General features: G+C 45.6%; 1 protein-coding gene across 1 annotated transcript; it reads left to right on the top strand.

Moving 5' to 3' along the window:
* Nucleotides 1–1,880: 1,880 nt before the first annotated feature.
* On the top strand, nt 1,881–14,030 carry arhgap28 (Rho GTPase activating protein 28; the record flags this gene model as incomplete). The annotated part of the gene is made up of 15 exons (XM_084566207.1): nt 1,881–2,063; nt 2,153–2,348; nt 2,419–2,642; nt 2,742–2,853; nt 3,238–3,476; nt 6,240–6,378; nt 7,916–8,007; nt 8,113–8,190; nt 12,099–12,252; nt 12,323–12,405; nt 12,530–12,745; nt 12,823–12,948; nt 13,240–13,367; nt 13,482–13,519; nt 13,622–14,030. Coding segments are annotated over 15 exons (2,091 nt in total), but the record flags the coding sequence as incomplete, so codon positions are not given.
* Between the last annotated feature and the right edge of the window lie 1,475 nt (nt 14,031–15,505).

Here is a 15,505-nt window from a genome sequence, read left to right as displayed (position 1 = left end):
TAATACCCATAATCATAACACAAGGTATGCAGCTGCGGGGCGATTTACTGTACCTAAGGCTAATTCCAACTCCTTTCAACGCACAGTCAGATATAGAGCAATTGTAGCATGGAACAAGTTGCCAGCTTTTTTAACTAAAATAGATAAAAAACATGCGTTCAAAAAACACATGAAAAAACACCTTAGTCAATCATACATAACAGCTATGATCTGAGCAGTAGGGGGTATATATGTAAGAGAAGGGTTTTTTTTTTTGTGTATATATCCTGTGTAGGTGAATATGTATACGTGTGTGTGTGTGTGTGCGTGTGTGTGTGTGTGTGTGTGTGTGTGTGTGTGTGTGTGTGTGTTTGTGTGTGTGAGCTTCTGTATACGCATATGTATGTAGTCTTGTCAATCTAAAGTTTGTTGATGTGATGTAATGAATTTTAAAATTATTTATTATCTGTCTGTATTGTCGGACCCCAGGAAGAATAGCTGGGACGTAAGCCCCAGCTAATGGGGATCCTATAAACAATAAACACCTTTAAGGAACAGAAAATAGAACACACGGTATATACAAAATAAAAACTATGCCATTAATGTTTGAAACTTTACAAACTGTCCATGGAGGGTGTAAACATGACGATGTGAGTATGAGTATTCAATATAATACAGATAAAAACATTAAAAAAATAAATAAAATAAGGTGCTTATTATATTATAAAAAATATATGATCTAATTTACACTAAATTTTGATGCAGTAAATCATCCCCATTTTATTTTAAATTTAATTTAATTTTTATTATCTATCCATTAGTTTTATTTAATGCTTTTATCTATTTTTGATGATTAAATGTTCAGCTGTGAGACAGGAAGTGTCCGTCTCACGGCAACAATCCGACCAATCACATTGAACTCCACTTCCGGTTTCCTCCTGAATCCTTTTGATTGACAGGCCAAGACGTTTCAGAGAGGAGGTTGGTCCAGAGGACTGGGTCAACAAAACATCAAGCACTGTCTATTTCCTGTTTCAGCATTGATTCTTATTACTGTAACCATGGTGACAAGGACACTGAAACATTGATGAAAGACTTAGTTACTGATGTTGTCTCTGCTGCCAGTCTGTGTGCTAAGCTAAGCTAAGCTAAGCTAAGCTAGCGTGATGTGTCTCTGGGGCAAACAGCTTGTGGAGGGTTCCTTCCAGTCAGAAATGGAGTCCAGCTGCTGGTCTAAACTGGGAGCTGTAGCCCCTCCCTTCTCCTCCTCCTACTCCTCCTCCTCCTCTTCCTCCTCCTCCTCCTCAGTTATCCTCTCGTCAGACAGACAATCAGCAGCTGGACGGAGCAGAGGTGAGTCTCTTCCCCTCCATAACTGACAGACCGGTTATTGATAATAGAGAGAGAGAAAGAGTTTTATCAACAAAAACGTCTTCGTTCAGACTTTAATGTTCGTGATCAGCTGATTCGGAACAGATTTAGAATGTAAACCTCAGAACTAGAATCAGGCCAGACGGACCCCTCTGAACCAGGACCTGGATCTGAACCAGGACCTGGTCTAGATCTGATGTAGGATCTGATTTGGATTTGATGATGATTCCATGAATGTTCAATAATAAAACAGTGATTGATGAATTGATGGATCAGCTGCTTGGTCACATAATAAAGATGCTTATGACAGAAATCCTGATCTGGATCTGATCTGAATCTGATCTGGATCTAATCTGGATCTGATCAGACCCTCTTCATGGACATTTCTCTGGAAGATGTTCATCTGAATGTGGACATGTCTTCAGGACGAAGCAGTCGATGGACGGAGTTGAATAACCAGGTCAGATTGCCGACTGAGGACCTGAGTGAAAACACTTATCTCTGACGTTCTGATTGGACGATGACGTCCATTTCCTCCTAATGGACACACGGCAGTAGCTAGCGTTAGCCTGCGTGCCCCACTCTGTCCTCCCCTGGGAACCAAAACCATTAGCGGGAGGTTCCACACAGAGATCAATAGAAAAGGAGAGACTTCCTGTCACACACTCAATCAATATTTAAAGTCCAGAAACCTCCAACATGAAGACAAGAGGGTGGATTAGAGAACTGAAGCTGTTTTATGATTGGCTTACAGGATCTGATCATCTAATTGGCTGACGGCACTTTTGTTTTCTATCTCCACAGGATGTTATCATCGTCTCCATCCACCACCTCCATCCCCACTTCCTCCAACCCACCCACACCTCACACTGTGTCCTCTGAAACCCGACGTGCTGCCATGGAAACCTACTGGAGGGAAGTGCAGAGCATTGAGGAGGAGAAGGAGGGAGAGGAAGAGGAAGAGGAAGAGGAGGAGGAGGAGAGAAAGAGTATGGATGGTAAGTCAAAACAACAGCAGCGTGAGCTGTCACCTCTCAGACAACTCCTACCAGTCTTTGTTTCATGTAGAGATGGAGGTGGAGGAGGCGTGGCTGACAGAGGCGGGGCTATCCTCCCTGGTCATGGGTTCGTCTTCGGCAGAGGAGGAGGCCCCGCCCACGACCGAAGCGCTGCTGTCCACGTTGACCCGGCAACAAGCCGCCACAGTGAGGAAGAGGCTGGACAACTACAATGTGACACTGAAGAAGAGGAACCGGCAGCCGGTCCGAGATGTCCGAGACGTCTTCTCTGAGGTGGGACATGACCTCCACCAACAAGAACACACCCTAAAAGCTGCCCCAAGGAATTATGGGGCATTAAGTAAACCCAAACTGTCCTTCACCTTGTTTCAGCCTGATGATGACTCAGCAGACAAATGCCCCTCCCCCTCCTCCCGTCACGTCGAGTCACCTTCGAGTCGATACCACAACACCACCAAGACCATCCGTCGAAACACTCAGCAAGGTACCGGTGTGTCTGCAGGCCATCAGGATGTGGTTCTAAAAGTTCTTTAAGGTTTTAGAGCTCTTACCGGACCTTTAGGTGGTTTGAGTCATAATTAGGTGGTTTTGGTGGTCCACTGAGTATGTAGTCACCTGGAGGTTTGACTGGTACTTTAAACGACCCAGGAGACCTTTGAGTAGTTCTACTGCTATTTAATTAGCTACCTGGGCGATCCAGGCAATAGAGACACTGTAGTTGGTTTTAGCGGTATCCTGGTGGTTCTACTGGTCTTTTCATGGGTTCTAAGGTCCACCTAGTTCTAACCGTCCCTGGGGATTCTTCTGGTCTTAAATGGGTTCTAGTGGTGCTAGGAGGCTGCTTGTGAACAGTTTGTTCTTGTTACAGTACGACCAACTCTTCCAGTGTTTGTCTTTGCGGATCAACCACCTGAGGACCGGTCATCTCCAACGAACACACTCACCCCCTCCCCTCCTCGCACATGCTCGCAGCCCGTCACCCACTCAAGACGAGCTGATTGGCTGCTGCGGGACTCTCCATACTCAGAGGGCGTGGCTGAGCACAAACGGGGTGGGACGTGTTGGGACTGCCTGAGTTTCCATGGAGATGACAACAGTGAACTGCAGGTGAGCGTGACCAGCTGCATTCTGGGAGATGTAGGCTCTACCCAGTTAATCTGATTGGTTAGAGCATGTTGTTCTCAAATGGAGGTACGTGTACCCCTGTGGATACTTGAAAGATACTCCAGGGGATACGTGAGATTTTTGAAAAATATATATTTTAACAATAACATCTTTTGAAAAATCTTTTTAAACGGTTATATAATAAATATTTCAGTTGTAAGTTATCAAAGTTATCGAATATTCCAAGAAATCCAGAAATTAGTCAACAGCGGCATGAAGCCAGCACATCTCCAGCGTCATCTCAGGACAAAACATGCACGTCATGACAACAGAGTTTTTTAAGAAGGAACTTTTGGAATTCAGGTCATCTCAAGACACGATGCAGAAAGCCTCAATGACATCAGCCAAAGCCATGGAGGCCTCTCATGTGGTGTCTTTGCTCGTACCTGAAACCAAGAAACCTTTCACCATATGTCCAGACCTGCTCCTTCCCACTGCTGATATAGTTGATAAAATGGGAACAAATATTGTCGAGCGGGTTGTGGAAAACTTGGCGTCTCTGTTTCCCTCCAATTGGACGACTCCACAGATGTCAGTGGAAATGCACAACTTGTTACATTTGAGATACGTGATACTGATGACATTTATGACCACATACTTACTTACTTACTTACTCCTCCTTGCCCCCAATGGGACATAAGGCTTCAACGAGCTCTCTCCACTGGATTCGGTCCTTGGCAACATGTTGGGCCTCTCCCCATGACAGATTCATCTGGTTCAGCTCTTGAGTCACAGTTCTGCGCCAGGTGGTTTTGGGTCTCCCAGGTTTTCTCTTCCCTGGTGGTGTCCATTTTAGGGCAACCTTTGGGATACGGTTTTGCGCCATCCTCAGCACACGACCTAGCCATCTCAGACGTTTGTGTGTAATCTCCTCGGTGATGGTTTGGCTCCTTGTTTTTTTGTACAGCTCATTGTTGGAGATTTTGTTTGGCCAAAAGATCTGGCATATTCGCCTGAGGCATGAGTTGTGGAACACTTCCAGTCTCCTAGTGTCTGCTCTGATCACTCGCCAGCACTCTGAAGCATATAGCAGGACAGACTTGACATTGCTGTTATATATGAGCATCTTTGTTTTAAGGCTGTACAGCTTGGCTCTCCAGATGGAACGCAGTTGGGAAAAAGCAGCCTGAGCCTTTCCCAGCCTTGCCTTGATGTCTTCGGATGTCCCACTGTCCTTACTGATAAGGCTGCCCAAGTAGGTGAAGTCTTCCACATACTCAAGTGGTTCCACGTTCACAAGGATGGGGCTTGTGGGGGTGGAGTTTACACAGATCACTTGAGTTTTGGAGGTGTTAATGCTGAGTCCAACCTGTTTGGTAAAGTTGTTGAGTCTGTCAGTTTTAGTTTGCATGTTGTTGTGGTTGGTTGATAGGAGAGCTAGATCATCAGCGAAGTCAAGATCTTCCATCTGAGAGAATGGAGTCCACTGGATGCCTCTCGGTCTGTCCGCTGTGGTGTTGGTTGTGATCCAGTATATGGCAACAAGGAAGAAGATAGGAGAGATGATACACCCCTGTCCCACTCCTGACTGTACAGGAAACCAATCGGAGAGGGTGTTGCCCATGATGACACTGCACTCAAAATGTTCATAGAATGTTTTTATGATTCTTATCATCTTTGGTGGTATTCCCTAGGAGTGCAGTATCTTCCACAGGGTGTCTCGGTGGATACTATCAAAGGCCTTCCTGAAATCCACAAAGTTGATGTAGAGGGGTGTATTCCATTCCAGACATGGCTCTATGATGTTTCGCAGAGCGAAGATCTGGTCCATGCATCCTCTTCCTCTCCTGGAGCCTGCTTTCTCCTGTCTAAGCCTGGTGTCGATGGCTGTCTCCATCCTGTTGAGAAGGACTCTGCAGAACACCTTGCTTGGAACAGATAAAAGAGTTATTCCACGCCAGCTGTCGCAGTTCTTGGAGTCTCCTCTCATAGGGATTTTGACAATAAGACCCTTGGACCAGTCTTCAGGGATGGAGTCACTGTTCCATATGTCTTGGAAGAGGTCTGTCAGCAGTCGTGTTGATATGGTAATGTCAGCCCTTAGCATCTCAGCATGAATGGTGTCTATGCCACATGCCTTACCGCCCTTCAGGGTTTGGATGATGGTTTTAATCTCTGCAGGGTTGGGGGGTTGATGTTCATTTCCAGGATATCATCAGGACATCAGGATATGACCACATACCTTTCTGCAAATCTCTGAAGCAGAAAACAACAGGAGAGGACATTTGTCAACAGTCTTTCATGAAAATGGCCTGAGTTGGAAATCGTGCAGCAGCGTTTGCAAGGATGTAGAACCATCAGTGACGGGCAGCATGAAAAGACTCATGCGTGCATTAAAAAGGAAAACCCCAACGCAGGGGACAGATCTTTCTTATATTCATTATAAAGAGGGAACTTTAAGTTGATCATTTTTTTATGTTCACAAATCTTTATTCATAATTAGTTAATTACTATTGTTTGTGTATATTTATTTCCAAATAGTTCAAAGGGACCAAACAGAAGAGCCATGTTTTGTACAGTTACAACGTTTAAGAAAAATTACACTGATGCTACAGTGCTGTGCTTTACGTCCTTTTTTCAACCACAGAGGAGACATCACTGAAAAAAGGTTGAGAACCACTGGGTTAGAGCACAGCTGATGTGTGTGTGTGTGTGTGTGTGTGTGTGTGTGTGTGTGTGTAGTCTGTACCTGTCTCTGCCTCTCAGGGTCTCACCTGTGCAGACGACCTGTCGTCACGTGACCTCACGCGGCTTGGCTTCATCTCTCACATTGAGCTCTCCACGTTTCTGCTCGCTCTCGGTATCCACACCAAGCGCACCCGCCCGCCACGCCGCAGAACCCGAGGTGCGCTTCATTTCCTATTAAGAGGTTGACTAGGTGGTTCTAGTGGTGTTCTGGTAACCTTCTAGGTGGTTTTAGTGGTGTTCTGGTAATCTAGGTGGTTCTAGTGGTGTTCTGGGTAATCTAGGTGGTTCTAGTGGTGTTCTGGTAATCTAGGTAGTTCTAGTAGTGTTCTGGGTAATCTAGGTGGTTCTAGTGGTGTTCATGGTAACCTTCTAGGTGGTTCTAGTGGTGTTCTGGTAATCTAGGTGGTTCTAGTGGTGTTCTTTTAATCTAGGTGATTCTAGTGGTGTTCAGGGTAATCTTCTAGATGGTTCTAGTGGTGTTCAGGGTAATCTAGGTGGTTCTAATGGCGCTCAGGGTAATCTAGGTGTTCTAGTGGTGTTCAGGGTAATCTTCAAGGTGGTTCTAGTGGTGTTCTGGGTAATCTAGGTGGTTCTAGTGGTGTTCAGGGTAATCTTCTAGGTGGTTCTAGTGGTGTTCTGGGTAATCTAGGTGGTTCTAGTGGTGTTCTGGGTAATCTAGGTGGTTCTAGTGATGTTCAGGGTAATCGTCTAGGTGGTTCTAGTGGTGTTCAGGGTAATCGTCTAGGTGGTTCTAATGGTGTTCAGGGTAATCTTCTAGGTGGTTCTAATGGTGTTCAGGGTAATCTTCTAGGTGGTTCTAGTGGTGTTCAGGGTAATCTAGGTGGTTCTGGTGGTGTTCTGGTAATCTAGGTGGTTCTAATGGTGTTCAGGGTAATCTTCTAGGTGGTTCTGGTGGTGTTGATGGTAACTTTCTAGGTGGTTCTAGTGGTGTTCTGGGTAATCTAGGTGGTTCTAGTGGTGTTCATGGTAACCTTCTGGGTGGTTCTAGTGGTGTTCTGGGTAATCTAGGTGGTTCTAGTGGAATTCATGGTAATCTTCTAGGTGGTTCTAGTGGTGTCCATGGTAATCTTCTAGGTGGTTCTAGTGGTGTCCATGGTAATCTTCCAGGTGGTTCTAGTGGTGTCCATGGTAATCTTCTAGGTGGTAGTGGGGTTCATGGTAATCTTCTAGGTGGTTCTAGTGGTGTCCATGGTAATCTTCCAGGTGGTTCTAGTGGTGTCCATGGTAATCTTCTAGGTGGTTCTAGTGGGGTTCATAGTAATCGTCCAGGTGGTTCTAGTGGTGTTCATGGTAATCTTCTAGGTGGTTCTAGTGGTGTTCTGGGTAATCTAGGTGGTTCTAGTGGAATTCATGGTAATCTTCTAGGTGGTTCTAATGGTGTCCATGGTAATCTTCCAGGTGGTTCTAGTGGTGTCCATGGTAATCTTCTAGGTGGTTCTAGTGGTGTCCATGGTAATCTTCTAGGTGGTTCTAGTGGTGTCCATGGTAATCTTCCAGGTGGTTCTAGTGGTGTCCATGGCAATCTTCTAGGTGGTTCTAGTGGTGTCCATGGCAATCTTCTAGGTGGTTCTAGTGGTGTCCATGGTAATCTTCCAGGTGGCTAGGTCATTTCGGTGGTTGTGGTGTCTCGCTCTCTAACTGTCTGACTAACTGTCTCACTGTTTGTCTGTCAGACAGCGGTGTCTTCGGTGTTCCTCTGAAGTTGCTGTTAGAGAACGACAGGAAGAAGTTTCCTGGAGTTAAAGTTCCTGTTGTCTTCCAGAAGGTGAACAATTCGTCTTCCTGTCGACCTGTCCACATCTCTGTCAGAGTAAAACTGTCCACTTACAGCTGAACATTCCCATGATGCATTCTGCCTCTGTGTGTGTAGTTGTTGTGTATTTTGGAACAGACTGGTCTACAGACTGAAGGAATCCTCAGAATTCCTGGATCAGCTGCTAGACTCAAGGTAACACATCCATCCATCCACCATCCATGCATCATCCATCCATCCATCCATCCATCCATCCATGCATCCACCATCCATCCATCATCCATCCATTATCCATCATCCATCCATCCATCCATCCATCATCCATCCATCCATCCATCCATCCACCATCCATCCATCATCCATCCATTATCCATCATCCATCCATCCATCCATCATCCATCCATCCATCCATCCATCCATCCATCCATCCATCCATCATCCATTATCCATCCATCATCCATCCATCCATCCATCCATCCATCCATTCATCCATCCATCATCCATCCATCATCCATCCATTATCGATCCATCCATCCATCCATCATCCATCCATCCATCCATCCATTATCCATCATCCATCATCCATCCATCCATCATCCATCCATCATCCATCCATCCATCCATCCATCCAACCATCCATCCATCCATCATCCATCCACTACAACAACAGTCTCCACTCACTGTTGACTTCACTTGCTCCCATAAAAACCCGGACTGTATCATTCACCCGCTCTGCTCCCTGGTTTACACCTCAACTCCGCCTCCTCAAAACTAAAGGACGACAACTGGAACGTCTCTACAATAAAACCCGTCTCACCGTTCATAAGGAAATGTATCACCTCCACATCCTCCATTATAAGGACTCAATCAACACAGCCAAATCACAACACTATGCAGGTCTCATCAACGCTGGTGATGGGAACACTCGGACTCTGTTTTCTCTACTTAACAACTCCCTACACCCTCCGGACAACTTCCCCCAACACTTCTACTCTGCTCAACAATGTAATTCACTCATGAACTTTTTCAATGGTAAAATGAAAACTATCCATCAGCAACTGGACTCTCACATCTCTTACAGTGCACTCACTCCTGTTCCCCCCCGACCCCCTTCCTTTCAACAATTCTCTAATTTCCACCTTCCCTCTGTTACTGATGTATCGGAACTTATCAGAAAATCGAAACCATCCACCTGTCAACTCGACCCCCTTCCGACACCCTTGGTCAAAGCCTGTCTTCCCCACCTGTCTTCTCTGATCACCACCATCATCCACTCCTCCCTCACCTCTGGTTCTGTCCCACCATCTCTCAAATGTGCTGCAGTAACTCCGATTCTCAAGAAACCTGGTTCAGACCCCAGCAATTTCAATAACCTCCGGCCTATTTCCAATATGCCATTCCTTTCTAAAATCCTGGAAAAAACAGTTGCATCCCAACTCCACTCTCATCTCTCCGACAATAACCTCTACGAACAGTTCCAATCCGGTTTTCGTCCCCATCACAGCACTGAAACAGCTCTACTCAAAATAACCAACGACCTCCTCCTGGCAGCAGACTCTGGACTCCTATCTATTCTCATCCTCCTTGACCTTACCGCAGCTTTTGACACTATCTCCCACTCCATCCTTCTCCATAGACTGGCATCCATTGGACTATCTGGCACACCCCTGGACTGGTTTCACTCTTATCTCACTGGCCGAACTCAATTCATTCAACTAAAAACTTTTGCATCCCAGCCATCTCCCATCTCCTGTGGTGTACCACAAGGTTCTGTCCTCGGTCCAGTCCTCTTCATTATTTACCTCCTCCCCCTTGGTCACATATTCCATAAATACAATATCCACTTTCACTGCTATGCGGACGACACCCAGCTCTACCTTTCCTCTAACCCCACCTCCATCCTCCCTCCCACCTCCCTCTGTGACTGCCTCCAAGAAATCAAAACTTGGTTCTCCTCCAACTTTCTCAAACTGAACAGTGACAAAACTGAGGTTCTTCTCATTGGTTCTAAATCCACCCTCTCCAAAGCTAACAGTTTCACCATCACCATTGACAACTCCTCTGTCTCCCCCTCCCCTCAAGTCAAGAGTTTGGGTGTCGTCCTGGTCGGCACTCTGTCTTTCCACTCTCACATTAATAACATTACCCGGTCTGCATATTTCCATCTCCGCAACATCAACCGTCTCCGCCCGTCCCTCACCGCCGACAACACCGCCATCCTGGTCCATTCCCTCGTCACCTCCCGCCTGGATTACTGCAACTCACTTCTCACTGGTCTCCCCCTCAAGTCCCTCCGTAAACTACAGCTTGTGCAAAATGCTGCTGCCCGGATTATCACCAGGACCCCTTCTTCCCATCACATCACCCTGTTCTCCAGCAGCTTCACTGGCTTCCCATCACCCACCGCATCACCTATAAAATTCTGCTCTTAACATTCAAAGCCCTCCACAACCTCGCCCCTCCTTATCTGACAGAACTTCTCCACGTCAACACACCCAGCCGGACTCTTAGATCATCTTCATCCATCAGCCTCACCATCCCTCCTGCCCGCATGACCACCATGGGGTCCAGAGCCTTCAGCCGTTCCGCCCCCCGCCTCTGGAATTCCCTTCCACCCATCATCTGCAACATCGACACTTTGGCAATTTTCAAATCTCATCTCAAAACCCACCTTTTTCTCCAATCATACCCTCCTTGACTGTCACTCTCTCCAGATTTTTAATTTTTAAACCAAATCTTTTATCTCTTTGTCGTATCTTTTAGTGTATTATAGTTTGTTAAATGCTTTTGATGTCTGTAATGTATTTTAAACCCTGTTTTACCTGTACGGTGACCTTGGGTGTTCTGAAAGGCGCCTAGAAATAAAATGTATTATTATTATTATTATCCATCCATCCATCCATCCATCATCCATCCATCCATCCATTATCCATCCATCCATCCATCCATTATCCATCCATCTATCATCCATCCATCCATCCATCATCCATCCATCCATCCATTATCCATCCATCCATCCATCATCCATCATCCATCATCCATCCATCCATTCATCATCCATCCATCATCCATCCATCCATTATCCATCCATCCATCCATCATCCATCATCCATCCATCCATTCATCATCCATCCATCATCCATCCATTATCCATCCATCATCCATCACCCATCCATCATCCATCCATTATCCATCATCCATCCTCCATCCATCATCCATCCATTATCCATCCATCCGTCCATCCATCCATCATCCATCATCCATCATCCATCCATCATCCATCATCCATCCTCCATCCATCATCCATCCATCATCCATCCATTATCCATCATCCATCCTCCATCCATCATCCATCCATTATCCATCCATCCATCCATCCATCCATCCATCATCCATCATCCATCCATCATCCATCATCCATCATCCATCCTCCATCCATCATCCATCCATTATCCATCCATCCATCCATCCATCCATTATCCATCATCCATCCTCCATCCATCATCCATCCATCCATCATCCACCCATCCATCCATCCATTATCCATCCATCCATCCATCCATCATCCATCCATCCATCATCCATCATCCATCATCCATCCATCCATCATCCATCATCCATCCATCATCCATCCATCCATCCATCATCCATCCATCCATTCATCATCCATCCATCATCCATCCATCATCCATCCATCCATCCATCCATCCATCCATCATCCATCATCCATCCATCCATCATCCATCCATCCATCCATTATCCATCATCCATCCATCCATCCATCCATCATCCATCCATCCATCCATCATCCATCCATCCATCCATCCATCCATCCATCATCCATCCATCCATCATCATCCATCCATCCATCATCCATCCATTATCCATCCATCCATCCATTATCCATCCATCCATCCATCCATCCATCATCCATCCATCCATCCATTATCCATCCATCCATCCATCATCCATCATCCATCCATCATCCATCATCCATCCATCCTCTCTGACCTCTCTTGGTCTGTCTGTCTGTCTCCTACCTGTCTGCCTGACTTGTCTCTCTGACTTGTCTCCCCTACCCGTCTGTCTCTGTGTGTCTTCAGTGTCTGCGTAGAGAGTTAGACAGGTGCTGTGGCACCATCGACTGGTCTTCAGTGAGACAGGTGGACGCTGCAGGTCTTCTGAAGCTGTTCATCCGAGAGCTGCCAACTCCTCTGCTGACACACACACACCTGTCCACCTACCACTCTGTGCTGGGTATGCACACACTTGTCCCACCTGTGCCACCTGTCCCAGGTGTCTCAAGCGTCTTTCTGTGTCCCTGCAGGTGTCTCCTCTGAAGTCCATCAGATTCAAGCTCTGCAGCTGCTGTCACTGCTGCTTCCTGAAGAACACAGAGACACTCTGAGAGTAAGACTATCTTAGGAAAGACAGACAGGAGGACAGGGATAGAGACAGACATGTAGACAGACAGGGAGAGAGACAGACAGCTCCACCTGCCTCCATGGTCACAGATCTCTCTCCATGGTTACAGGCCTTGCTGGTCTTCCTGCGTAAGGTCGTCTTTCATCAGGACCAGAACCGGATGTCTCTGTGGAACGTCTCCATGGTGATGGCACCCAATCTGTTTGCCCGCTCTCACCGTGGCAACAAGCGCTCCATCACTAAACAGCGGGAGGAGATGGAGGAGGCGGTGAGAGGAGCTCAGCTGATCCAGCTGATGATCACACACCAGGACCTGCTCTGGATCGTGAGTCTCACCCGGACACACCTGGACAAATTACAGCCCTCCCCCTCTGTGACGTCACTTCCTGTTCTCTGTCATAGGTCCCCAACTTCCTGCTGTCTCAGGTGAGACAGATGAATCAGACATCCCACCTGAAGAAGCTCGGTCTGAGCAGGACGAAGACTCGACTGCTGAGGAGAAAGAACGACAAGAATGACAGACACCAGGTGAGATAGACACCAGCTGAGACGGGGGCCAGGTGAGACAGGTGCCAGGTGAGACAGGGACCAGATGAGACAGGTGCCAGGTGAGACAGGGGCAAGATGAAACAGGTGCCAGGTGAGACTGAGACCAGGTGAGTCAGGGACCAGCTGAGACAGGGGCAAGATAAGACACGAGCCAGGTGAGAAATGGATCAGTTGAGACAGGGGTTAGGTGAGACAGACACCTGATCCAGGTGAGACAGGCACCTGGATCAGGTGAGACAGCCGGTCTGATGTCTCATATAATGTGTGCAGATCACAGAACTGTGTGATGGACTAATCAGAGTCCACGCCCCCCTACACACCAAGGTTTCCATGGCGATACAGCTGGACAGACACACCACGGCCAAAGACGTCACGTCCCGCTTTGAGTGTGAAGAGAGGTAACACACACCACCTGTCTCTGACCTGTCTCTAACATTGAACCTGTCTTTGTCTCTGACCTGTCTCTAACATTGAACCTTTGTCTCTGACCTGTCTTTAACCTGTCTCTTCAGTCCTGTCCAGCATCTGTATGAAGTTGGAGGAAACATCTGTGAGTCTCATCTCGAACTTCATTACACACAAACCTACAGGACATTAACGAAAACTAAAACCTGTCCGTCTCCTTCTCTTTGCCCGTCTGTCTGTCTCGCAGGTGAGCGTCGCCTCCATCCAGACTGTCTTCTATTGGATGTGTACAGAGTGAACTCTGACTGTGATTGGTTGATCAAACCCTGACAACACACCTCTCCTCCCGTCTGAACACTTCAATAAAAACTGTCTCAGGCTGTCTACCTGATTCAGCCGTCTTACCACTTGTCTTCCATCAGTTATGTCTCACCTCCTGGACCAGCCGTCTCACCTCCTGGACCAACAGCAGCCGGCGAGTGTGACATCACACATTTGTCCAGATTTGTCTTTGATCAGCCACACAGGTTGACCTGATCACATGACCTTTGTTTACGTAATGTATGTCAACATTAAAAATGAAAACATAAAGTTCTGTTAATTAGTGTTCTGTTGCCACCTTCTGGTCACTGTTGGTATCTACAGAATAAAGTCAACACTGCTCCGGAGATGGTTAGACATCGACAAGAACAAGTTACACAGAGAACGTATCAATGAAGACTGAGAACGTATCACTAAAGACTGAGAGAACGTATCACTGAAGACTGAGAGAACGTATCAATGAAGACTGAGAACGTATCACTAAAGACTGAGAGAACGTATCAATGAAGACTGAGAACGTATCAATGAACTGAGAGAACGTATCACTAAAGACTGAGAGAATGTATCAATGAAGACTAAGAGAACGTATCACTAAAGACTGAGAGAACGTATCAATGAAGACTAAGAGAACGTATCACTAAAGACTGAGAGAACGTATCACTAAAGACTGAGAACGTATTAATAAAGACTGAGAGAACGTATCACTAAAGACTGAGAACATATCACTAAAGACTGAGAACGTATTAATAAAGACTGAGAGAACGTATCACTAAAGACTGAGAGAATGTATCAATGAAGACTAAGAGAACGTATCACTAAAGACTGAGAAAATGTATCAATGAAGACTAAGAGAACGTATCACTAAAGACTGAGAGAACGTATCACTAAAGACTGAGAACGTATTAATAAAGACTGAGAGAACGTATCACTAAAGACTGAGAACATATCACTAAAGACTGAGAACGTATTAATAAAGACTGAGAGAACGTATCACTAAAGACTGAGAACGTATTAATAAAGACTGAGAGAACGTATCACTAAAGACTGAGAGAATGTATCAATGAAGACTAAGAGAACGTATCACTAAAGACTGAGAGAACGTATCAATGAAGACTAAGAGAACGTATCACTAAAGACAGAGAACGTATCACTAAAGACTGAGAACGTATTAATAAAGACTGAGAGAACGTATCACTAAAGACTGAGAACATATCACTAAAGACTGAGAACGTATTAATAAAGACTGAGAGAACGTATCACTAAAGACTGAGAGAATGTATCAATGAAGACTAAGAGAACGTATCACTAAAGACTGAGAAAATGTATCAATGAAGACTAAGAGAACGTATCACTAAAGACTGAGAGAACGTATCACTAAAGACTGAGAACGTATTAATAAAGACTGAGAGAACGTATCACTAAAGACTGAGAACATATCACTAAAGACTGAGAACGTATTAATAAAGACTGAGAGAACGTATCACTAAAGACTGAGAACGTATCACTAAAGACTGAGAACGTATTAATAAAGACTGAGAGAACGTATCACTAAAGACTGAGAACGTATCAATAAAGACTGAGAGAACGTATCACTAAAGACTGAGAACGTATCAATAAAGACTGAGAGAACGTATCACTAAAGACAGAACGTATCACTAAAGACTGAGAACGTAATAATTAATAAAGACTGAGAACGTATCACTAAAGACTGAGAACGTATTAATAAAGACTGAGAGAACGTATCAATAAAGACTGAGAACATATCACTAAAGACTGAGAACGTATCAATAAAGACTGAGAGAACGTATCA

This window comes from Chelon labrosus (assembly GCF_963514085.1).
Source record: "Chelon labrosus genome assembly, chromosome: 18".
In the NCBI taxonomy this organism is placed as follows: Eukaryota; Metazoa; Chordata; class Actinopteri; order Mugiliformes; family Mugilidae; genus Chelon; species Chelon labrosus.
The sequence above is the reverse complement of the archived record's forward strand: the minus strand, read 5'-3'. Positions and strand labels throughout refer to the sequence as shown.